This window comes from Schistocerca gregaria, chromosome 4 (assembly GCF_023897955.1).
Source record: "Schistocerca gregaria isolate iqSchGreg1 chromosome 4, iqSchGreg1.2, whole genome shotgun sequence".
NCBI lineage: Eukaryota > Metazoa > Arthropoda > Insecta > Orthoptera > Acrididae > Schistocerca > Schistocerca gregaria.
The window spans coordinates 169,072,950-169,099,962 of NC_064923.1; the positions used below are offsets into that span (position 1 = coordinate 169,072,950).

Below are 27,013 nucleotides of genomic sequence, written 5' to 3' on the forward strand. Positions count from 1 at the left end.
TGAATGCTTTAAATGAAGAAATTGGAATTGGAACTGATTTCGTTTAAACCAGAGTCATTGTCCACATACCCTATGTCAATTAATTTTCAACTTATTTAAAAACCGTTATAAAAATTATGAACTAAGAATGACACCAATTTTTTTATATTATGTATTGCTTCTCTTCAGCTGCAATATGCCGTCCTGTTGCGAGACGCACTGCAGTTAGGAGAGCAGTTTGCACCCAGATAAGAGACAAACTGCGAAGAGAACAGATTCTTCCTTTAGTTAAATTTCACGAGGACGAACTTTGCGTTTTTTGTTTTTTTTTTTTGTTCCAATTCGTAGTACTAAAGTAAGTATACAGACAGATTTTCTGAAGACTCTCACATTTACATTTATGTATGCATTCTGGTAGCTGACTTTTTGTCACTAACATTTAGCCTTATGCTACTTGCAGATTCAGATTCACTTACAGATCAATTTTCACTCAAAAAAACAAATAGAAAAGATAACGTTTACCATGACATCTCTTCGTGATAGCTGCTAGACTGGCGTGATTATATTCCTGTATAAACACAAACAAATAAGCTCTGCTTCCTTAGGAGAAGCATTATTTCAATTTAAATTCAGTGGAGTCCGACGTAGTGGACTGGCGTATGTGGATACTGAGAAGATAGTTAGGCGTTTTGCTGCTTGACCATATCAACAACGGAACGACCCTACAACCAGCTGCAGTCCCTACAATCTGTGAAGAGACGCAAGAATAGAGACTTAAGATCAAGAGGTATAAATGTTCAGGTAACGTTGGACCGTAAGAAACTGCGTCTGTTAACCCAAAAGGGGGCAGAGAAAGCTTAAGTACGTAACCTTGACCTCGTGATAGCTGGGTGTTGTGTGTTGTCCTTAGGTTAGTTATATTTAAGTAGTTCTAAGTTCTAGGGGACTGATGACCATAGATGTTAAGTCCTAGAGTGCTCAGAGCCATGTAACGTTGAACACCATCTAGTGGTGCTTCTTGGTGCTTCGACACCGTTTCCATGGAAATATTGATGGGTTGGCCGTTGCTTGTCGAAGATGACGATATGGCACGCTGTTGTGTAGGCGACATTGTATCGTGCCTATTGGCGTCTTAAGTTTGTACAGTACGCTTTTACAGTGGGGACGTTGTCAAAGATAATGCTGTAGGACACTGTTGCGTAGGCGACGTTGCAGGGTGACTATTGGCGTCCAAAGATGTATGGAGATTACGCTTCGCCCATGGAGACGCTGTCCAGGTTGACGTCACCTCGGCTGAATTGGCGTTTATCTCGAAATTCTCAACATTTTGCTTATAGAATACTGTGATACACAAAGACTGGGAGAATTAGACGACATTTGCAATAATTATAATAGACGAGAAAATCGTTTTAGCACAAGGAGAAAAGAATTAGACAATTATTTAAATCTATTATAAGAGATAAAAGCTTTTTTTCCTCGTGTAACATACAGTATTAGTATTTTGAAAACGTAAAGAAGTGTGATGGAGTCAACTGGTAAAAACGAAATGCGTAAAACCTAACTGTTTCAATAAAATGCTATATAAAGAAGAGGGTCATGTACACTTACTAAGTGACAAAACGAAGCAACAATCCCTGTTTGCTGATGATGCTGTCATTTACCGTCTTCTAAAGTCATCAGATGATCAAAAGGAGTAGAATTACAATACTAGTCATGTAGGAGTGGCTAGGTAAATATTGATAGGTATTTTTATAGTCTTATTTGATAAGGTTACACTGTCTTCCCGATAAACGTTGGTTTGAAATTAGCCGTTCTAGGTGGCAGTGTTCGAAATGTGGTAAATAATTTCTTTTGTGATAGGTGACAATTTTCTTTACTGAAATCATTATGGATTAAACATACGTTTTCATACATTTTCTATTCATGGTTTAAATGCCAACATTTCACTTCAGAAAAATTTTACTGTATTTATGAACCAGTATTTGTAGAGTAACAACTAAAATTTGCGTTAGAATTATATAATGTGCTGCTGCACTGCATATAAATATGCTGTATCCTGCTATAACTATATTCTTCAGTTCTATTAAACAGTACTCCACATTTCCTTTTTTATGTTCTCCTTTATTGAAGCTATAACTATTTAATCAACATTAACATGGTTGATATTTCCTATTTCTAATTATAGGAACTGTTTTTAGGATTTTTTACAAAAAGTGCTATTTATATCTTACTCAGTAAGTGTATTACTAACACTGAAATATAGTAATGCTTCGACCAACATGGCGTCCTTTTAATATATAGGAATTAGTTTAGTGCAGTTAGTGCAGCGATAAATGTTGTTGTGTATACGCGATCGAGGCGCCTAGGAAAGTGCAAGACACAACAGGTGCCCGGTGTGAGTACGACTCCATGTCCTAAGATGTCTGCTTGTTTGTCTCCAGGTTATCCTCACTTCCACATGTCTTGTGTCACTGGACAAACAACAAACTGTGATGAGACATTCTAGAAATAGGGATCAATACACATATTATTTGGTGGAATATATTTTCTCAGTTATAATAACTTCACGTAGACAGTTACAAAAACACACACTACGTGTGTTTTCATAACTGTCTACACGAAATTATTATAACTGATATATTCGTGTGTGTATTTGTGTATAGAAGAGGTAAAATAGAGCAATACTTATTTTCTGTTATATTACAGTTTCACCTGTAAGGGGTAAAGCACAACCTAGAATGAAATTTGGCATTTTAGGTTTAGAAATGAAAAATTTTGTTGCAACATAATTTTAACAAGTTTTCTAGCCACATGTGTCCCTGAATAACAAGCTGGTTTCTGAAATACCATTTTTGGAAAATTAATTAATGGTTGTTGCGTATTTCGCAAAATTACAAATTATTACATAAGGGGATTATTCAGTTTTCAAAGAAGTTAATTACGTATGATCTTTTATAAGAATAACATTTCTTTTGTATCATCGTTACTAAAACATTCCCTGTAAACCTAAAATGACAAATTGTCTTTTGGGATGTGTTTTATCCCTTAAACGTGAAATGGTGTGTTGTGTCCCTTCAATGTGAAATTGAGCACAAACAAAAAAGGATACCTATTGCACTACTTTGCAACTTCATCACGCTTACCAAGTTTTATCAAGATAATTTACTGACACTTGGATATTTCCTTCTAAATAACAATACACAAGAATAAAATGAAACATGCTGTTTAAGCGTGAAACATACTATTTAAGTGAAACAAAAAATAATATTCTTCTTACAATTCCTCTATTTTCATTGTGTGGGCTATATAAAATATAAGCATTAAGGTGCACAATGTACGTAAAAATATTTCCATCAGTAATATGACGTCAGTACACGAGAGTACATAAAAAATAATTTAGACATTATTCCAATTTTAAACGTGGTTATTACTCAGAAAACGTGAACTAGTTTCAACATATGATTACACAGCCAACTTGTTGCAAGTTACTGTTTGGTACAATGACCCAGATTTCAAGACCTGCTAACGGGCCTTCATCAGAATGAAATCTTGATAAAAAGTAAAATTACATTGCCAAAAAGTAATGATCCGATTTTGGAGCAGCTATGATCAGGTCGAAGTGCTCTTATTAAGAAGGGTGTAAGACAAGGATGTAGCCTTTCGCCCCTACTCTTCAATCTGTACATCGAGGAAGCAGTGATAGAAATAAGAGAAAGGTTAAGGAGTGAAATTAAAATACAAGGTGAAAGGATATCAGTGGTACGATTCGCTGATGACATTGCTATCCTGAGTGTAAGTGAAGAAGAATTAAAAGATCTGCTGAACGGAATGAACAGTCTAATGAGTACACAGTATGGTTTGAGACTAAATCGGAGAAAGACGAAGGTAATGAGAAGTAGTAGAAATGAGAACAGCGAGAAACTTAACATCAGGATTGATGGTCACGAAGTCGATGAAGTTAAGGAATTCTGCTACCTAGGCAGTAAAACAACCAATGACGGACGGAGCAAGGAGGATATCAAAAGCAGACTCGCTATGGCAAACAAGGCATATATGGCCAAGAGAAGTCTTCTAATATCAAATACCGGCCTCAATTTGAGGAAGAAATTTCTGAGGATGTACGTCTGGAGTACAGCATTGTATGGTAGTGAAACATGGACTGTGGGAAAACCGGAACAGAAGAGAATCGAAGGATTTGAGATGTGGTGCTATAGACGAATGTTAAAAATTAGGTGGACTCATAAGGTAAGGAATAAGGAGGTTCTACGCAGAATCGGAGAGGAAAGGAATATGTGGAAAACACTGATAAGGAGAAGGGACAGGATGATAGGACATCTGCTAAGACATGAGGGAATGACTTCCATTGTACTAGAGGGAGCTGTAGAGGGCAAAAACTGTAGAGAAAGACAGAGATTGGAATACGTCAGGCAAATAATTGAGGACGTAGGTTGCAGCTGCTACTCTGAGATGAAGAGGTTAGCACAGGAAAGGAATTCGTGGCGGGCCGCATCAAACCAGTCAGTAGACTGATGACAAAAAAAAATGTTCAAGTCAGGAGTAAAATAAAATGTTCCAGCCCAGGCCATATGTGACTAGCTAGGAACATCAGACACTACTGCAGCAGGGCAACTTATTTTTATTGAATGCTGGGATACATATGAGAAGTGACACAGATGTACGACACTGTCTTTAACCAACACCCCAAGTCTCGACAAACAGCGGTCAGTATATTTGATCACTCGTTTTGTTCCTTGACGACAAAACATACGCTTCTTGGTGACGGAGATACTCGAGAGCCGCTTTGTAAATGTCCTCATCATAGGAAAATCTCTTTTCCGAAATGTTCTTTCAGCTTGATGGGAAGATGTAAATCACGTGTTCCTTGAACTAGAATTCTCTTTAGTCACCTGTTGGCATCACTTCGCTGCAACTGTATGTGAAACTGTATTTGCGTTATGTAACCCCAGAATCTGACCGTGAATCAGTGTGCAATTTATATATTCTACCCATAAGCGTCGCACTGCCCTCCGTGTTTCAGCTTTTTTGGTTCAGCTTTTTTGGTTCAGCTGTTGCTCCTCCTCAATCAAACACTGTTATGTACCTCTTAGCCGCACCGTATCAGAGTTGTGTCTGCAGGAAGCTGGGAGCACGTAGCTTCTTCTGACAATGCACCAATCATACTGCTCAGTAAGTAGTAATTAACAAGTTAAACAGAGCTGTTTATAAATTTATAAAATATGTGGCACGATATTAGCAGTGTGTACTGATGCAGGTAAATGGAGAACTCATTGTGGATCACTTCAGGTCGCCGCTCCCTAGGAGTTTGGGAATAAGAAGGAATCAGGAGACGCCTATTACGTTCTGGAAGAATACTGCAAGAGATGCAGGAAAGACAGAACACCGTGATGGCACTTCTTCATGTACTCAAAGAACGAACTCATACTGAGATGTGATGGTATACAAAATTGGCAAACCATGCACTGCGATACACACTGTCCAGTCGCATTAATATGGCCACCTGTCAAAGTTTTGAGTAGCCTGCTTCGCACCGCGGACCACTGCTTGACGTTCTGGAGACTCCGACAGGGATGAGGGTCCATGCCGACTCCAGTGCTGTGGCCAGTTGCACTAGGTTTCTCGGTTGAACCATTGTGACGCGAAGAGCGCGATCGAAATGGTTCCATAGGTTCTTGACTGGATTTAAATCCAAGAATCTGGTGGTGAAGGGCATACTGTAAATTCATCATGGCGCTGTCAGAGCCGCGTATGTACTTTGGGAGCTGTGTAACACATCGGACTATCCTGCTGGTTGATGCCTTCGTGCTGAGGAGAAACAAACTTCATGTAGGTATGGACATGGTCCCCAAGGATAGATGCATGCTAAGGCTGATTCAGTGCGCCTGCCTGAATAGCGAGAGCACTCATGAAATGTCAAGGAAGCATTTCGAAGGCCATAAAGTTTCCTCCTCCGCCCTGGGCGCTTCTGACGATTGTTGCAATGTGTCGCACCTGCCCGATGGAGCGCAAAACGTTATCCATCTGAAGAAGCCAATTGTCACCTCTCAGCGGATGTCCAGCTGCGGAACTGAAGTGTAAACAGCAGCCTTTGTCGCCAATGAACAGCAGACCGCATGGGTGCATGATCTAGGCGCCTAATGCAGAAGCCCAGACACAGCATCCTTTTACTGAACGATCTTTGAGGATACACAGCCGGTAGTTCGTTGCTTTATTAGGGTCATTGCAAGACTGTTCGACTGCACACATCTCCACAATAGTCCTTCACATGTGTCATTCCTGGCCCATGGTGCACCACCTTTGCCCTGATCGCAGTTTCGGACAGCGCTGAGGCACTAAAACTGTTTACAAACTTTGCCTTTTAGATAATGCTTATACAGTTGGCCCAAGAAGCCCATGATGACACCCTTTTGGGGGTCAGGTAAATTACTTCGTTTCCTCTGCTCGGCAACGAGACTGCACTGTTTCCCCCATCCCCTCGATACACGTTGGTGTTCAGAGCTATTTGAACCATTTGAATCCCACTTCCAGCGCGACACTGATGGGTCACAGAATCCACCATCACCCTGAAGACCTGCCGGAGGCTTCACCAGTGTTACCTGGACGCTGTCCGTCAAAGGCTTTCGACAGTGAGGGAGCATTTCTGTTGCTTATCCGATCCATGAGGCGACAGCCATGCCGCTGGCTCCTGTTTCTTAAACAGGGGCTGAGAGCCGCCCGCTGTGAACCAGTGAATACTTCAGGTGGACCTGGAGCATAGCTCCTGAGTGAAAATCTTCGACATCCACGACAGCACTTTGGAGATCAATACACATAGCTGGAAGCCGCCAGATTCCGTGGTCGACGGCCGCATGTGACGAAACAGTTGCCACTTGACGCCTCTCTCTTCTGGCAGTACTGCCACTTGATCTTACCCCAGCATCCTGCCGGTGAAGAGGCGCAAGTCCGGAAACAGGGTTGCGGCCTAGTACTATCCTGTGTTTATATTCACAAGCTGCGACATCGTCACGAAAAGACATAGTGACGCATTTATGTAATAACTTTACTTTAATTTACGTCATTGGTCACAATCTTTTTTTGTTTAACAGAGTGCCGGTTTCGGTCTTTAATGACCATCATGAGATCTGTTTCATAAAAACGAAGTCCTAATGTACTGCCGCACTATGGCTACTACGGCTGCAGTACATTAGGTCCGTATTTATTAAGTAGATCTGGTGATGGTGATTAAAGACCGAAACCGGTAATCTGTTCTAGGTCTCGGATGACGGCCGCTGCAACCGTGGCCGAAACGTTGGTTTTTCTCCAGCAGTAGTAGTTTTACACATTACGGCACGGTACCATACCCAGAATACCTTCATGTCAATGCCGTATTTCTGCCTAGTAAATGTATTATTGACAACAGTGTTTCCTTAGCGCTCTCGAGCATAATTAGGACCTCATCATAGCATCCCGCCCGTCTCTCTCCAGACGACTGTAGGAATCTGGAACTGGATCCTACAATCGGTTAACACAACTGATTGTCAGTGGGAGAGTCATATTAGTCTGGTGCCATACCCACACAACTAGAACAACAGCACCCTACTGTCTATTGTAGCTCCAACGTGAGGTCAACAGCAGTGAGTTGCAGCTGCTGAAACTTACTTTCCTAAATAATCCTGGAATCAAAACATTCTACGCTCACTAGACGAAGTAGTAGCAATGCAGAAAGGGAGAATTACAGACGAACAAATGTTCCAGCACATGCAGTAATACCGCGATAGACAACATTGTAGCGAAACGACTATAAGCGTGACGTCTCTAGGACTGTAGTGGATCTGATTGCGATTTGTGTAATCTCCTTCTACTTTAAACGAAAGTCAGTGCACCGCTCAGGTTTACTTATGTCCCAAATACACTTTAGTTGGTTTGTAAAAAAAAGTTCAGACACAGTAAATAAATTATGTGTAAGCTAATTGATGAACTTCTAAGAATATGAATAACTATTTTAGTGTGCAATGTACGACTTCTGCGAAGTCCTACGTTAAAGGTAATGTAAATTAGCTGTATGGTAATGCAAGACTAGGTACAACTGTAAAATGTGTAACTACAGGTGAAAAATATGTAGGATTAGTTTATTAATGGTGTTCCAAACTAAAAATTCGAGACGAATTTTCTGAAGGAAGAGGATTTATCGTGCCCCAACATAGTATGCCCGGCAGACACAAAAATTTGTACAAGTTCTAGCTTGGCCGCTCCCTGAGGCCGAACCATCGGCGATGAATAATCTTGTAGATAATGAGCCGACCTCACAATACTCCTCCATAGATGGCAGAGGGTTGTGCGCTTTGAATCCATTTCTCACAGAACTCCTCGCTGGCAAAGGTCTTTTTGTAGCTCATCCTCTTATCACTTTCTGCGTCTTTCGATTGGACGGGTACCATCAGCATTAAGTCATCATGGAAGCTGAGAGATACCATCATACTAGTGATAAAGCAGAGTTACATACGAAAGAACAGGTACAACGCAACTGTCAGAAAGGCTAGATGCAACGCAGCTGTAAGTATTTAGGTGCAGAGAGAACGGAATAGCGCATCAGAAGGGTGAAGTTGCGAAAGTCTGAAGTCACTAGCAGAGCTGACTGCGAGCTGAAACCAGCCGTCCCCGCAGCCGCAGGAGCGCGTAGGAAGCTTCAACATAAATACCCTCCATTCTAAACAAATTCCATTGCTAATTTCTTAGTGTTGATTGCTGATTGCCGAATGCCCAATGCGTAACATCAGGCCCTGGATCAGTTTTAGCTATCCAGTGAGAGGCAAGGCAATGAGTTTAACCCTTAGCATGCGTAGGTGTCTTCGATGGTCTATGAAGAAACGAGTTAAGCTGGAAGGATGCTGCTGCTGGCAGCTGCAGTGCCTACTACCGGGGCGACACTGATGGGGCGCAGAAGCAGCCATCACTGCACACGCCTCCTGAAGTATTGACTTGCATGACCTGGACGCTGTCCGTTGTCTGCCTTCGAGAGGAGCGGAACACAGCTGCTCATCCGATTTCTGACGCTGACGGCGATGCTGCTGGCTCGTGTTTCCTAAACTGGGAGCCGCACCCTGTAGCCAGTACGCAGAGCTGGAGGCCGCAGAACATGACCCCCCCCCCCCACCACCCCGCCATGATGAAACACCTGGCACCTGACGCTTCTCTGTATTGGCGTTACTGCGAGTCGATCACACAACGGTATTCTGCTGCTGACGAAGCACTAGTGGACTGGCACAGTTGTGGCAAAACACTAACGAAGACAATCCTGTATTTCTGTTTCATAAATGTGTTATTCAGAATGATGTTTTCTTGGCGCTCTCGAGTGTAACTAGGACCTCACCACTGCATTCCCCCCTGTTCTCTCCTGAAGACTGTACGAGTCTGCGACTGGACCATTATAATAGACCATCTAGAGCTATGTCTGCCACCAGCCGTTTGTGAGTGGCTTCTTGACGTCGGACATACGCGAAGGTCATTTTCTCTTAGACATCTGTGTAGGTCTCCTAAGACGTAGTCATCTCTTCGCTTTGCAGCTATTATACTTTAGTCTGTAACTGTACACATTTTGGTTTGCGACCTAAGGGAACGGAACCTTTATCATTATCTACCTCTCCCTTCAGAAAGCCCAGACAAAACTATACAACTCCCATGTGCGAAAACAAATGTGTGGTGCATAATTACAGATAGTGCATCTTGGAACCAGATCAAGAAACTATGCTTTGGCAAGACGAAAGTACTGGGAGTGATGTCGGGATACAGATGATAGATTTCATTCACAATCAAATTTGGTTCTGTTTGAATCTTATCAGTTTCTTTATATTTGTAGATTATATTTTCTCACTTAACCATAGTAATTTTTCAACTCTTATTGTCGATTGTAGTAGAAAATTTTATGGTTTCCTCTAACTTCTGTTAGCAAACAGACACCACAAATATGTGGGTGGATTGAATAGGTCGGTTGTTTCATGGTGGAGATACAAACGAATGGCTATCTTCCTTTCCTTGCTGTACTTGCCAAGAGGAAGGTGGATGGTACGTTGGCAGTTTATAGGAAGCCTACTCACACTGACGTGTATCTGCAGGCCAATAGCTCCCAGCATCGGGCCCAACGTGAAAGAGTGCTTCGTACCTTGCTTCTATTTCGTACCCTGTGATTATGTCAGCTAAGTTAGCCAGCCTCGAAGTCACCTTTAGTTTGACAGATCAGATGTGCGTTGTGCTATGAGCCAAGTGTGTACCAAGTGAGTGATGATACGGCAATACCGAGGTGATGCCAAAGACAACGATTTTTTACCCTTACTAAGGGAGCATTTAAACAGGATAGGACCTGTATTGGGAAAATATGATGTGAAATTTGTGTTTCCACCAACATCTGTGATCAGGGATCTTTTAGATTCCATAAATATTGATTTACGTAAGCTGGATGTCTACCTGATTCCTTGCAGTTGCTGCATGCCATATACGGGGCAGACTATCAGGATTGTGGAGGGCCGGTCTACTAAGCATAAGCGGCACACACGCTTGTATACAGTCGAGTAATTCCGCCATAGTCTTGGTACTGGTCAACCTACGCCGTATCACAAACGGAGATTTCGGCCTGCATTTCCAGCTGTTGGAATTGTGTTATTAAAGAAGCTTTTGGAATTAAATTAGCAAGTAAACTTATAAACAAAGATATTGGTTTGTTTAAATTAAGCATGGAATCCAATCCTGCTCTCCCCCTTTCCAAAAAACAGAGGAATAGATTTTATGCTACCTCAATCGCTGATTATTAATTTCGCCTCTCTATAACTTCTAACGTCAGTCATCTTCGGTATGCAATGGGGCAACTTTGCCTTGAAAATGGTAGTGTGTTACTGTTGAAATATCGTTGGTTGTCGACGCCGTAACCTGGTTGAGTTCCGGCCAGTTATTTGAACATTGTATACACTTGGGAGAAAGTCAGGTCTCACATTCCAGGGTAGTCCCCGCTCTTGAGTCTCCAGGAGCAGTCAGCCAAGGGGGAGGTGACCATGAGAAAAAAGTTGAATAACCAACGAAATGATAAAGTTATACGACTCGGGGAGAGGAATTCCAGAAATTTTCACGTGGTAGGGAAGCTAGGAAATTTGAAGTGTGAATGCTAAGGTTCACGCTATAAATGCTGGGGCTAGTGAGGTGCAATGGAAGGAAGATAAGAATTTCTGTTAAGACGAATATAGGAGGATAGCGGAGAGACTGAGTTACTGTGAACAGTTAAGAGACAGGTTTGTTCTCAGCAGATTCGACAGCATCCTAACAATAACAGCAATATTTCAGATATATATATATATATATATATATATATATATATATATATATATATATATATATACCGACGTCGCAAGAGATGATAAAGAGATGCAAGATGTAAGTGAATATAACGAACAGGTAATTAACTACGTCAAGGGAGATGAAAGTCTGATACTTATGGATGATTGTAATTATATTCTAGGGGAATGAGTAGAAGGGAGAACATAGGCCTGATAGTAGCAATGAGAGGGGAGAAATACTAATGGAGTTCCGCAATAATTTGCAGCTTTTAACACTGCAAAACTTGTTCACGAATCACAAGGGAGGAGGTATACTTGGAAACGCCGTAAGATGTGGGAAGATTCCATCTATATTACATCACTATCGGACGTAGATTCAGGAATCCGACATTGGACTGCAGATGTAGACTCAGATCACAATTTAGCTATGTCGAAGAGTTGACTGAGGTTTGCGAGAATCGTCGCGGGAGAATCAGAGTGGAGCTAAATGGATGCAGAAGCACTGGAGAGTTATTACACACGTTTGGCGTTCGCTGCAGATGTCGGTACTATGCTAAAATATAGTATGCAGTTCATTAGAGGAAGAGCAGCCACAGGTGTTGGACAGAAAATCGCGCGTGGAAGAAAAGTAAGTGCGAAGAAGGCTGGGTGACATGAGAAATGCTTCAATAGATTGTCGAAAAAACAAGGTAAGGAATGTGGAGCTTCTCCGCACAACTGGCGAAGTAGGGAACTTGTCGAAAACAATGACAACAAGAAGAGATATATGATAGGAGATTTGTTAAGACATCAGAGAATAACTTCCATCGTAGTAGACAGCTCCAGAGGAAAAGAGGGGACATCGGTTAACTCATCGTGCTGCTCATTGAACCACGTTCGTACAGTGCGAGCTATGTGACAAATTGCGTTATCCTACTGGTAGATGGCATCGTGTCGAGTAGAAAAAAGTGCGAGTTGAGGTTGAAATGGTCCCCAAGGATAGATGCGTACTTGATCTATTGTGCCTTCCAGGATAACGAGCTCATTCATGGAATGTCATGCAAACATTCCCCAGACCGTACTGCTACCTCCTCCGACCTAGAGCCTTCCAAAGATTGTTGCATGGACGCACAGGCCAAAGGAAATGAGTCAGACGCAGCATAAAATGTGATTTATCTGGAAAGGCCACCTGACGCTACTCAGTAGATGTCAAACTAGGCTAGTGGTGTGCAACACCCAGTCTTCGTCGCCGGTGAAAATGAGTCAGCATGGGTACATCGACCAGGCGGATGCTGCAGAGACCCATCCGCAGCAACGTTCGCTCAACAGTCATTAAGGAGACACTGTTGGTAAGCCCTTGGTTCACCTGGCCGGTTAGTTGCTCAACAGTAGCATGTCTATTCACCAGTACATATCTCCACGGCCATTTTTTACCCGGTTATACAGGGTGGCCCATTGATAGTGACCGGGCAAGATATCTCACGAAATAAGCATAAATCGAAAAAACTACAAATAACGAAACTCGTCTAGCTTGAAGGGGGAAACCAGATGGCGCTATGGTTGGCCCGGTAGATGGCGCTGCCATAGGTAAAATGGATTTCAACTTTTTTTTTTTTAATAGGAACCCACATTTCTTATTACATATTCGTGTAGCACGTAAAGAAATATGAATGTTTTAGTTGGACCACTTTTTTCGCTTTGTGGTAGATGCCGCTGTAATAGTCACAAACGTATAAGAATATGGTATTGCGTAATATTCCGCCAGTGCGGACGGTATTTGCTTCGTGATACATTACCCGTGTTAAAATGGACCGAATACCAATTGCGGAAAAGGTCGATATCTTTTTGATGTATGGTTATTGTGATGAAAATGCCCAACGGGCTTGTACTATGTATTCTACTCGGTATCCTGGACGACATCATTCAAGTGTCCGGACCGTTCGACGGATTGTTACGTTATTTAAGGAAACAGGAAGTGTTCAGGCACATGTGAAACGTCAACCACGACCTGCAACAAATGATGATTTCAAGTCGGTGTTTTAGCTTCTGTCGCAACTAATCCTCACATCAGTAGCAGACAAATTGCGAGGGAATCGGGAATCTCAAAAACGTCGGTTTTGAGAATTCTACATCAACATCGATTGCACACGTATCATATTTCTATGCATCATGGATTGCATGGCGACTACTTTGAACGATGACAGATGTTTCACACACGTTCTATTTAGTGACGAAGCCTCATTCACCAACAGCGGTAACGTAAACCAGCATAATATCCACTATTGGGTATCCACGATGGCTGCGACAAGTGGAACATTAGCGACCTTGGAGGGTTAATGTATGGTGCGGCATTATGGGAGGTAGGATAATTGGTCTCCATTTTATCGATGACAATCTAAACGGTGCAATGTATGCTGATTTCCTACGTAATGTTCTACCGATGCTACTACAATTGTTTCACTGCATGACAGAATGGCGTTGTACTTCCAACATGATGGAAGTCCGGCACATAACTCGCGTGCTGTTGAAGCGGTTTTGAATAGCATATTTCATGACAGGTGGATTGATCGTCGAAGCACCATATCATGGCCCGCACGTTCACGGTATGTGACGTTTTCGGATTTCTTTCTGTGGGGAAAGTTGAAGGATATTTGCTATCCTTATCCACCAACAACGCTTGTCAACAAGCATCAGCCCATTGTCAATGCATCTGCGAACATTAAAGAAGGCGAACTACTCGCTGTTGAGAGGAGAGGAATGTCGTTACACGTACTACAGAATACATTGAGGTTGACGGACATCATTTTGAGCATTTATTGCATTTATGTGGTATTTACAGTTTATCACGCTGTAACAGCATGCGTTTTCGGAAATGATAAGTTCACAAAGGCATATGTATCACATTGGAACAACCGAAATCAAATGTTCAAACGTACTAGGTTTTATATTTTAATTAATAAACCTACCTGTTACCAATTGTTCGTCTAAAATTGTGACTATTACAGCGCTATCTGTCACAAAGCGAAAAAAGTGGTCCAACTGAAACATTCATATTTCTTTACGTACTACACGAATATGTAATAAGGAATGGAGGTTCCTATTTTTAAAAAAACGCAGTAGATATTCGTTTCACCTATGGCAGCGCCATCTAGGGCGCCAACCATAGCGCCGTCTGGTTTCCCCATTCAGGCTAGACAAGTATCGTTCTTTGTAGATTTTTCGTTTGACGCTTATTTCATGAGATATTATGCCCGGTTACGATCAATGAACCACCCTGTATATGACCTAACCTGCACCAAATCAGCCTCGGCTCCTGTTTTCGATAGCGCCTTTTTCCCCTGAACGGGGTACTTTAACTACAGTGCATGCTATCTGTTTGCAGACTTAGCCCATCGGAAATATTTGCAAACTTCCCCTGAAAGTCAATGATAATGTCCTTTGGGCGTGAGATAAATCGCTTCGTTTTCGCAATATGGCAGCTGCTGCACTCCTTACCGACTCCCCTCTCACATGCTTTCCTCGACTGCTGGTGCTGCCACCTGTCGTCTGTGAGTGGTGATTAGAAGTTGACGTCGAACATAGACGGTGCTCACATTAATGCTACTCGACAGTATATGTATGTGGTTTGTCTTCGTGCCTTACTCTGCACTGATGTGACAGCATCTTACTCAAGGGTATTTGATTACTGAAATATTTTATTACAAACTAGCAAATGAACATGTTATTAGTTCACTTCCATACAAAAACAACCATACGGAAGTGTGTTAAACTGCGTCACTGTTTGCCACGGTGTGAATAAGAATTGCGATGGTGTTGCGTCACCATCAACACGGCAACAAGAAACCTTTGGGTTATGGCAGCCTGTTGCATTCACTCTATGAAATGACATGCGTGCAGTGAAACATAAACGAGTAAACTGTTGAACGTTGGATGCCAACGCAAAAAAAAACTACACTACGGGCCATTAAAATTGCTGCACCACGAAGATGACGTGCTAAAACCGACAGGAAGAAGATGCTGTGATATGCAGATGATTAGCTTTTCAGAGCATTCACACAAGGTTGGCGCAGGAGGCGACACCTACAACGTGCTGACATGAGGAAAGTTTACAACCGATTTCTCATACACAAACAGCAGTTGACCGGCGTTGCCTGGTGAAACGTTGTAGTGATGCATCGTGTAAGGAGGATAAATGCGTACAATCACGTTTCCGACTTTGATAAAGGTCTGATTGTAGCCAATCGCATTTGATCTGATGAACTGGCAAGTTACGTCCCATAGTGCACAGAGCCATTTGAACTATTTTGAAAAGTTGTTGTGATGCCTCGTGTAAGGAGGAGAAATGCGTGCCATCACGTTTCCAACTTTGATAAAGGTCATATTGTAGCCTATTGTGACTGCGGTTTATAGTAACGCGGCATTGCTGCTCGCATTGGTCGAGATCCAATCACTGTTAGCAGAATATGGAATCGGTGAGTTCAGGAGGGAAATACTTAACGCCGTGCTGGATCCCAACGGCCACGTATCTCTAGCAGTCGAGATGAGAGGCATCTTATCCGCATGGCTGTAACGGATCGCGCAGCAACGTCTCAATCCCAAAGTCAACAGATGCGGACGTCTGCAAGACAACAACCATCTGCAGGAAGAGTTCGACGACGTTTGGTGCACCATGGACTGGCGGTTACCGTTGACGCTGCATCACAGAAAGGAGCACACGCGATGGTGTACTCAATGACGAACCTGGGTCCGCGAATGACAGAACGTAATTTTTTCGGATGAATCCAGGTTCTGTTTACAACACCATGATGGTCTCATCCGTGTTTGGCGACATCGCGGTGAACGCACAGTGGAAGCGTGTATTCGCCATCGCCATACTGGCGTATCACCCGGCGTGATGGTATGAGGTGCCAATGGTTACACCTCTCGGTCACCTCTTGTTCACATTGACGGCACTTTAAACAGTGGACGTTACATTTCAGATGTGTTACGACCTGCGGTTCTACCCTTCATTCGATGTCTGCGAAACCCTACATTTCAGCAGGATAATGTACGACCGAATGTTGCAGCTCCTGTATGGGGCTTTCTGGATACAGAAAATGTTTGACTGGTGCCATGGCCAGCCCATTCTCCAGATCTCTCACCAATTGAAACTATCTGGTCAATGGTGGCCGAGCAACTGGCTCGTCACAATACGCCAGTCCCTACTCTTGACGAACTGTGGTATCGTGTTGAAGCTGCATGGGAAGTTGTACTTGTACACTCCATCGAAGCTCTGTTTGACTCAATGCCCAGGCATATCAAGGCCGTTATTATGACCAGAGGAACCGGCCGGAGTGGCCATGCGGTTCTAGGCCCAGCGTCAAACGAGTCTCGAGCCGAGCGACCGATACGGTCGCAGGTTCGAAATCTGCCTCGGGCATGGATGTGTGTGATGTCCTTAGGTTAGTTAGGTTTAATTAGTTCTAAGGTCTAGGCGACTGATGACCTCAGAAGTTAAGTCACATACTGCTCAGACTCATTTGAACCATTTTCAACGGCCAGAGGTGGCTGTTCTGGGTACTGATTTCTCGGTATCTTTGCATCCAAATTGCCTGAAAATGTAATCGCATGTCAGTTCTAGTGAAATATATTTGTCCAATGTATACCCGTTTATCTCCTGCATTTCTTCTTGGTGTAGCAATTTTAATGGCCAGTAGTGTATATCGTACGTAGCGGCCTTAGCATTTAGAGCTTAGAGCACGAATCTGGACGTTTCGGTCACTCACCGGGACTCTGAAGATGTTCATCCTGGTCCATTCGCTGCGACCCCTGGGGCTGACAGCTGCGATGCGCATCGTGATGTCTTGGTTAGGTTCGATGTCGTCCACCAGGAAGACTGGCGACTTCTGCGTCTTATTGAACATTAAGTTGCCTGTTTTGACATCGAAGACTTCTAGCTGGTAGCTCTGGCGGAATCCAAGGTCAGTTGAGTTAGAGCACTGTACCGCGAAAGTGTCAGTCGTCTCGTTCAAAACGGAGCAGTTGGATGGAGCGTCTGGCAATCCTGTGACAAAAAAAGTGATTTAACACAATATCAACGGCCCTATTTACTGCAGATTACATCAGATAAAACAAAAAAAACATTATAGCCGTCTTGTCATACTTCGTCATTACTTCCTGTGGCTTCCATTTTAATGGAAAACAGTGGGAATGTCACATCACAACGTAGCCATGGAGGATATTGTATGCGATAATATTCTTATATAATACCTCTCTTTTCCTTATATTTTCCACTCAGCCATGTTAACTAATATCAGACTTACATTGGATCGCTTCTTGAGCTTATGGGCTCTATGTTATTGCATGGGGACTCGAATACGATATCAGTTTTGTGTAATGAACTAACAATTGTCAGAACGTAATGTACTAATGAGGAATATTGAAAACATCCAGTTACAAAACAAGAGTCCATTAAGTCTATACGTGTGTATTCAGTCCACCTGATAAATAGTGGCGTATGGAGAACTTCTCGCGAAATCCATTGCTGTACAGTGAAACAGAATTAACTTATCAGTGGGTCTCACGTAAATATATCTCAAATTAAATTACTATATTTTGCAGAAAAGTCACACTCCTCAACGTTCCCAAGACCAGTTCTAAGAGAAGTAGGAGAAACCTACAGAAAGATAGTGAATTGGTAGGAAAGACTCCCGTCAAATATGTCAAATTGGTCACGCCAAACTTTGACAATGTGGATAGAGTTATCAAAGCGTAACCCACTAGAGTGTTGAGCGGTTAGTACAACCCAATGGCTACTACAATTTTCTGATAATTAGTGGGCCTAAACCTAAACGTCCGACCAATTTTTGTCAGTCTCTTGCATTGTCACTTACAATCCGAACCTGTAGGTGGGTACAACCGAAATATTAGGTAATATGAGGTAGAAACTATGTGGAATTGTTATGACGGAACATGTTCAATGCAATGCTGAAAGTACAGTATCGTACTAGAGATGAATTGAATAATGAATAGATTTATTTACGGACTGAAGTTACTACTGCAGATGAATTAGTTTGTAAATAATGAATGTGCGAAGGATGTTTCTGTGAAGGCCACAGTGCTTAGTTAGACAAGGTCCCATTGATGGTGCTATGCCCGTGTCTACCTTTGAACGGGAAATGAATTTTGCTAGTTAGTTGCAGTGGAACACATGGTTTTATAATTACGAAATAATTAATAATTTCATAATAACTAGGATTATGAAGAGAGCAAATAATTACGAAGATGTAGTCAATTAATTTTTTCTGGGTTTGTGACCGCATTACATTTGTATGGTTATAGTTATCCACATGAACACAAAACAAGAACGAATCAGTAAATGTAAGGAGTACACTCCCTAAATTGGAAATAATGTCCAGAATAATGGCAGGGAGGGAGAGATTGCCAATAACGTAAATCATGAACAAGACTGATATTGAGGTAATCATTCCCAGAGCATTGGCAGGAAAGGAGAGCTCGCTAGTAACGTTAATCTTGAGCGCGATTGGTAATGTTACAAGGTGTAACTGTTATTAAGTTAAACAGTCTGAGTGTGACAGAGCACTGAATGAGCTGAACTCTATCAAGTGAGGAAGAGTCGATGCTGTAACTTCGGAATTACCGAAACACGTGCAACGTATAGGACTAAAGCGTTACTTAAGTTAGAGCCACAATTATATTTGCCGTTTGACTTGCCATCATTTGACTTGCCAACATTTTTACTGAATGGCATTACCATTACGTCACTAAAGACGGCACGAGAGCATAATTTTTCAAACGAGTGGACAAATCATTTATATAATGCACGATTGTTAACTGCTGAACGTAATGATCAGCGAAAAATTGAATATAAGGATGAAGTTAAGGAATTCTACTACCTAGGAAGTAAAATAAAGAATGAAGGACGGAACAAGGCAGACATCAAAAGCAGACTAACAATGGCAAAAAGGGCATTCCTGGCCAAGAGAAGTCTACTAATATAAAACATCGGCCTTAATTTGAAGAAGAATTTTCTGGGAATGTACGTCTGGAGTACAGCATTCTATGGTAGTGAAGCATGAGCTGGGAAAAGTGGAACAGAAGAGAATCGAAGCATTTGAAACGTGGTGCTACTGACGAATGTTGAAAATTTGTTAAGGAATGAGGAGGTTGCGTGTAGAATCGGAGATTGAAGCAATATATGCAAAACACTGATAAGGAGGTGACCGGATGATAGGATATCTGTTAAGACACCAATGAATGACTTTCATGGTACTAGAGAGAGCTGTAGAGGGAAAAAACTGTAGAGGAAGACATTGGAATACATCCAGCAAATAATTGAGGACGTAGGTTGCAAATTCTACTCTGAGATCAGAAGGTTGGCACAGGAGAGGAATTCACATCAAAGAAGACTGATGACAAAAAAGAAAAAATGGATATGCAGACAAACAGACCGAAGAACTGAAGACATACTGAAAGATGATCAGCAACAAGTTGAAGATTTCCACCATATAACACGTGTACAAATCCTAGAACATTGAGAATAAAGTTCAGACACACAAAAACGTCTGTGACAAGTATGGTATTTCCGGTCTACTTATTATTGTGGTGTCATTAACGGCTATGAGCAATCAGTTTGTGGAATGGAGATATAGTTCAGGTATTAATTAATCTAACGAAATTATACACAAAAACAAAGGTCCTTTTGTTGCGTTACATAAACGGTTGCCCTGCTCTCTACCCTGATTACACTATACTGGATTTTTCTCGGTATTAAGTCATAAGTGAAGTGTATGAAAAATACCCGACGACCCAAAACATGTTCGAAAATGGTACTGTTGCAGTGTGTGAAGCGATATAGTAGATCTATCAAAAAATTCATGGACCAGTGGCTGAAAACGTACATTGCAGATGACGTTGAGCATTTGGAACACTTTATATAAAGGGAATTGCAAGGAAATCTTCATGACCATATTCTTTTGTGATCTCCATTTTGTTGCAGTTACTAATTTACCCATATTACATAAATTACTGTATCGGTATCAAACCCATGATGCGAGTTTATTATTATTCAAAAATCTATACAGCCCAGTCCTCTGCTGTAAAACTCCATACGATTTTTGGTGTGCCCCATTCTTACAACGCTTTGGAAGAATCGAGAGCAGAACTGTCGCCGTAGTTACCTGATGAATCATTATTGTGTATGCCTGCATTTCTATCTACTTGATAAAGAAAACACACACTTGCATCGGTGGGAGATTAAAAGCAAACAAAATTCAAATTGGGCCCCAAAATCACAAGTAAACAAGTGTACTTCAACAGTAAGTAGACACGGAACACAATATGAACATTACATTTTGTGAAGTGTACAAATGCTGCATGGGTTTTTGAGAAACATGTGTTATGTTAGCATTCCCACAGCATAGGAGCATGCAAAAAGGGGATACATACTGCGAATATAATTGAAAGTAATAGCAACAATGTTCTGCACATCTGTTGAATTGTCATTCAAATTGAACACTGTCTGTCGAGATATCCTTGGGCGTACATCCGGGCTGTTCTCTTCGAGTTCTTTCTGTATTCTTCATAAATAAATAGAACATCTTTCGTCTCTGCCTGTCAACTAAATTTATTTTTTGAAAGCAGCCAGTGCTCCCAACATATATACTGCACATACAGAATGAGAACTACATTTCCTCGGTGCCCCTTTTTATACTAGTATCACGGCTGTGCAACACTCTGTTTCCTCTTTATCCGACGTGACATTTTACCTTTTTTGAGCATGAAATCACAAACATTGACATATGACAGCGTTAGGGTTCATGTTCATAACAGATAACCATTAAGTTCTAAATATTATAACCACTATTAAATTAGTAATTGGATTCTGAAGTGCCAAGGCCATTGATATCATATCCATGCGGAGGCTTTAGTTGTGACACGCAGCATACCAGCACCCTATGAACAGCTAAAATCTTTAGATACAGTAAGATGTATGCTGTCCGTACATTACCACTTCTATGTTAGAACGCACATAAGGCGTATTTCCACCTCATATGTACCATCATAAAAGACAAAAGTAGTTCATCTTTCAAGCTGTGTATTATTTGATGTGTTGCAATTAACACTCTCTTTCAAGACGTCCTACCTATTTCTCTAACTGTGAACAATATTTGATATTGCATTAACAACCCGACCGTTAGGAATGACAAGACTCCACCTGACAAATTGGAAGAAAATGAGTGTGTCAAAGTCTGAGGCGTCCAGTTGTCACGTGCAAATACGCTGCAGCTCTCTACAAATATCGCACTAAAATTATGAGATATCTCTTCGCACGCAAGCTGGAAATCGCACTAAAATTACATTTCCCTTCCAATGCATGGCGAAATCGCACAAAAATTACTCCATTTCTCTTCGAATGCGTGTTCGTGTGCAAAACAAGTGGACGAAAATATGTTTTGCAACGCTTTCTTCACGATAAATAGAAACCAGTGTCATGAGATGGAAATGGTGATCAACAGTACTACAATCAACTGAGAGAAGGGATGCAGCTCTCTCTTTTCTGTTGCATTCTGAAGTGACATCATCCGTTCTGGCATTATGATTGTTACGTTGCTCACAGCACCAGGTCAATATTTTTCTTTAAAAGTGCGTTTAACGTACTGCGCAAGCGTAGGGTACAAGGTGATTAAGTGTTTTGGAGGTGCTATAGCAGAAATGGCCCCATGGGTGAGTGGTTAAATGTACTAACTGGCAATTCATTGACTCTGATTCGAACCCTGCTGCTATCAACATTCTTTTTCATTTTATTTTATTCCTTGCAATGTTAAATACGTAATTATAAAATTTAAATATATTTAAACAATTCAGTTTATGTAACTAAAATTAATATAATCAGTTTATTTGCAATTACTACCCGTGCAATTCAAAACATTATAGGCCACCACATTGTAACACATTTGTAAAAATTTTCATGCGCCACCACTGGACAAAGTTTAATTTGACGTCTGCTAATAGTATATAACAATCGTGAGGCAAGCTGTGGAGAAATAGCCAAGCTCCAATATCTCCAAGGTTCCAGCTGATACCATTGTGTTTGATTCGTTGGGTCGAAAAGATTCTATGTGACAGATGAAACTGTGTGTTTCTAGAGACGAATTTTAAATATGAATGACAGAGTTCCGAGTGCACAATTGGAACACTTGCTATTGAGAGATTATAGAACCATCGTTTTAGCAACTCGACAATGTTTCTGTTATTGATGACTCATTAAAGATATTGCTGTTATCGTGTACAGTTTGTGTAGTGTTCACAGTAAATAACAGTGGATGCAAATACGGATAAGATGGCTGAATCACTGGAAGATGTTCACCGTCCAATATAGAAAATTCAGATTTGGAAAGCAGTTATGTTTCTCCACTCAAAGCTATCAAATTAATTTCTGTGTTGTTGTGTTGCAAACTCACTGAAAATTGGAAAAAAGAATTGCTTTAAATGTGTTAATAAAAAGGAAATAAAGAGGAGACTCGGAGAAGGACACTCAGAGATCAACACAGGATACGCAACTCTGTTACTGTGATTTCTTTTGACTTGTGGAATGTAATCTCAGGTCCAAGAGCAGAGATTAGTAAATTTTATTACAAATGAAATATAATCCTCACAGTGCCAAGAGGAGGCGGGAAGAGGGCAGTACTTCGTGTTCATCTTCTGAAAATACAGTTATCTAGTCAGGTAGAGCATATTTTTAAAAATTGGTTTATTATACGAGACTCCTTAATTGCTTTAAATTTTTCAGTTAAACATAACCAAAATATTTAAACAGGTGACTTTGCACAAAAAAATGAAGTGTTCATATTTTCAGATTTAGACGATTCTTAAACATAAAAATATCTTTAAAATGTTGTAGCGAATTAAAGACAAGGACAATTAACGAAATCTGCATTTTAAATTTTCTTGTGGCGATCGTAAAGGACCGCATCTTGGTTACAGAAAATACGTTGATATAGTTAAAAATGTATGGTGTTAATAAACTGAACAAACCGTAATGAATTTTTTATTCTTACGTCTTTTGTGTTGGGCATAAATTACTTCCTGCCCTATTGGTAGTACACATTATGGAAAAAAACGTTGCTACTGCTAGGACCAAATTTATTAAATTTAACAGAATTATTTGAGCACTAAAACCTTATATTGTGCTTTGTAGACAGAATTATCGTTTGGCAGATCAGCAAATGACCTTTCAATTGCCTTTAAATTAATTCGTGATAAGGTTAATGGTGAACATGATCTTACACATGAAACGATCCCTATGAACCGAAATTCTTTTATTTATTGTGCTGTTTTGAATTTGCTCAATGAAAATATTTATTTGAATCCCATTAAAATATTTAATTCGGTGCCTGAATATTCATGGATGCAGGAGGTTTATAGTGCGCCCAATGGCACTGGAAAAACCATGGTAACAACTGAGCTCCTCTTCCCTGTGGGATTCACACAAGTACTGAAAAGGTTTTTTTTGTTTTTAGTCATCAGTCTTCTGCTCTCCCACTACTAATTCCTCTACTGTGCCAACTTCTTCATCTCAGAGTAGCACTTGCAATAAACGTCCTCAATTATTTGCTAATTATATTCCAATCTCTGTCTTCCTCTACAGTTTTTGCCCCCTACAGTTCCCTCTAGTACCATGGAAATCATTCCGTCATGTCTAAACAGCTGCCCTATCATCCTGTTCTGTCTCCCTGTCAGTGGTTTCCACGTATTCCTTTCCTCTCTGATTCTGTGTAGGTGTTCCTCATTCCCCACGTTGTCAGTCCACCTAATTTTCAACATTCGTCTGTAGCACCATATCTCAAATGCTTCAATTCTCTCCTGTTCCGTTTTACCCACAGTCCATGTCTCACTACCATACTATACTGTGCACCAAACGTAAATTTCCAGAAATATTTTCCTCAGTTTAACGCCTATGAAACTAGTAGACTTCTCTTGGCCCGGTATGCCCTTTTTACCAGTGATACTCTGCTTTTGATGTCCTCCTTGCTCCGTCTGTCGTGGGTTATTTTGTTGCCTAGGCAGCAGAATTTCTTAACTTCGTCCACTTCGTGACCAACAATCCTAACGTTACGGTTCTCGGTGTTCTCATTTCTGCTACTTCTTATTACCTTCGTCTTTCTTCGCTTTACTCTCAGTCCATATTGTGCACTCATTCCACTGCTCTTTCTCCTCAGTAGATCACGTAATTCGTCTTCACTCTCGCTCAGAATAGCAATGTCATCAACGAATCGTACCATTGATATCGTTTCACCATGAATTTTAATTCCAATCCTGAATCTTTCTTTTATTTCCAGCATTCCTTCCACCATGCAGAGATTGAACTATAGGGGTGAAAGACTACATTCCTGTCTTAAACGTTTTTTAATTCGAGCATTCGTTCTTGGTCGTCCATTCTTATTATTGCTACTTGGCTGTTGCATACTTCGTAATTACACGACTCTCCCTACAGCTTACCCCTGTTTTTCGCAGAATTTTGAACATCTTGTACCACTTCATATTGTCGAACGCTTTTCCCAGGTCGACAAATGCTACGAACGTGTCCTGGTTTTCCGTCAGTATTGCTTCCATTATCAACCGCGACGTCAGAATTGCCTCTTTGGTGTCTTTACCTTTCCTAAAGCCAAACATCGTCACTTGACATTTCATCAATGTTATTTCCCATTCCTCTGTTTATTATCCTTCTCAGTAACGTGGATGCGTGACCTGTGAAGATGATTGTGAGATCATTCTAGCACTTGTCAGCTCTCGCAGTTTTTGGAACTGGGTGATTATATTTTTCCGAAAGTCAGATGGTATGTCGCCAGACTCATACATACTACACACCAACATCAATAGTCGTTTTGTTCGCACTTGCTCCAATGAGTTTAGAAATGCTGAAGGAATGTTACCGATTATTTCCGCCTTATTTTATCTCAAGTCCTCCAAACCTCATTTAAATTCTGGTTCTAATACTGGATTCCCTGTCTCTTCTAAATCGACTGCAGATACTTCTTCTATCACGTCAGACAAATATTCTCCCTCATACAGGCTTTCAATGTACTCCTTCCACCTGTCTGCATCTCCTCCGCATTTAACTCTGGGATTTCCGTTAAACTCTTAATGTTACCACCATTGCTTTTAATTTCACAGAAAATTGTTTTGACTTTCCTATATGTTAAGTCAGTCCTTCCGACAATCATTTCTTTCTCAATATCTTCACATTTTTGATGCAGCCTTTTTGCCTCCGCTTCCCTACCTCTGGTATTTCATTCCACAGTGACTTGTATTTCTGTATTCCTGAATTTCCCTGAACATTTTTGTATGGAGTATTTCTTCTGTTATCTTCGTAGTCACCTTCTCTGTACTTATGTTTTCCTTTCCAAATTCTGTGACTGTCCTTGCCTTTTCATTCCAAATGCTCTAATGGTGTGTATTATGCTGTGTCATGATCCTCTGGCCTTGTACAGTTCAATGGAAGTGAACTGCGGCTTGTTGGTGTCATTGTGAGAACCAGTAATTCTTTTGTTTTGCCGTAAGATGGTCTGTCTATTTATTGCCATTTTTAGTGGGACTTTTGATTGGACATGACACCTCATATGTACCGTGACATTGATAAAATTGATTGATGCCTCGGGGGTGTGTCGTTTCACGTGCCTTGCATTTAGTATTTCATGCACGATGAACCAATGTTTTGTGTTCACCTAAATATTCTGATACGTAACAAACACATCATGGTTTTTATTCTCTGACCGCACCATTATTGTCATTGATCATAAATTTTCATGGGATCACTACGGGAGTATTATGTTCTGTAGAGGAAGAGGCACAGAGTTATAATTTAATTGCGTTTTCTATGGCTATTAATTATAATGGGTTTATATTATTTTACTGCACATGTTGTTCAAATGCGCTTTGTTTATACTCCTTTCGTTGAGTTGAAGTGCAACAGCCACAGCCATCACTTTTGAAATTTTATACGAATTCAGTATCGAATAAACTGTAAAATTATGCTATAGCGTGTAAATAGATACATAATTAATTTCTTATAGAAGTTCCGTTCGTCTGATTTATTACATATCATAGTTAAGATTGATTTGTAGTTTAGAAGAACACATTCCATAGTTGACTTTGGTAAGGAAAGTCTATAAAATAAAAGACCAGTGTTATATATATTTTTGAGGGATATGTAATAAATTTAAGCACAATCTTTTATAATCTGTGAGTGGCGTCCCAGTAGTTTCACATTAACTCGTGATGACATGTATGATGTCCGCTATGGGTTTTCCTGATGAAGGCTCCTGTTGCCACCCTATTTTGATAAAATTTAATATCCACGTGTGTCCTGAGGGCTTGATAAAGCACTGCATATTCAAAAATCTCATGTCATTAGTATCTATGCAAGTTTTATAGATTCGTATTTATCTGTCTATGAACTTCTTATAAAACGTAATGCATTATCCAAATACTGCAGAATACCTATTGGCGGCTTCCATATTATTACAGATAAGCATTCACATGTCACAGATACCTTTTTCTGGTGATGATGCCTACAACGCCATCTTGTGACAAAGGATCTTTACTTCATAACATGCTCTATCGCATGAGCTAGTTTGTGCACTTATATGATGGAGGAATACTTACAACTGACTAGATACTGTTATGGATCAAGGTATGTAACTCAGATCATTACGTCATTGTAAAGACAATTGTTC

General features: G+C 40.8%; 1 protein-coding gene across 1 annotated transcript in view; it reads right to left on the reverse strand.

Annotated features, from left to right (window-relative positions):
- Window positions 1-2,079: 2,079 nt before the first annotated feature.
- Window positions 2,080-27,013, reverse strand: part of LOC126267131 (hemicentin-2-like) — a 140,858-nt gene continuing 115,924 nt past the window's right edge. The window contains exons 8-9 of the mRNA XM_049972054.1: window positions 17,042-17,319; window positions 2,080-2,450 (exon numbers count right to left, since the gene is read on the reverse strand). Of these exons, the coding sequence (XP_049828011.1) occupies window positions 2,448-2,450; window positions 17,042-17,319 (281 nt within the window). The 3' untranslated portion in view covers window positions 2,080-2,447. The remainder of the gene's footprint in view (window positions 2,451-17,041; window positions 17,320-27,013) is intronic.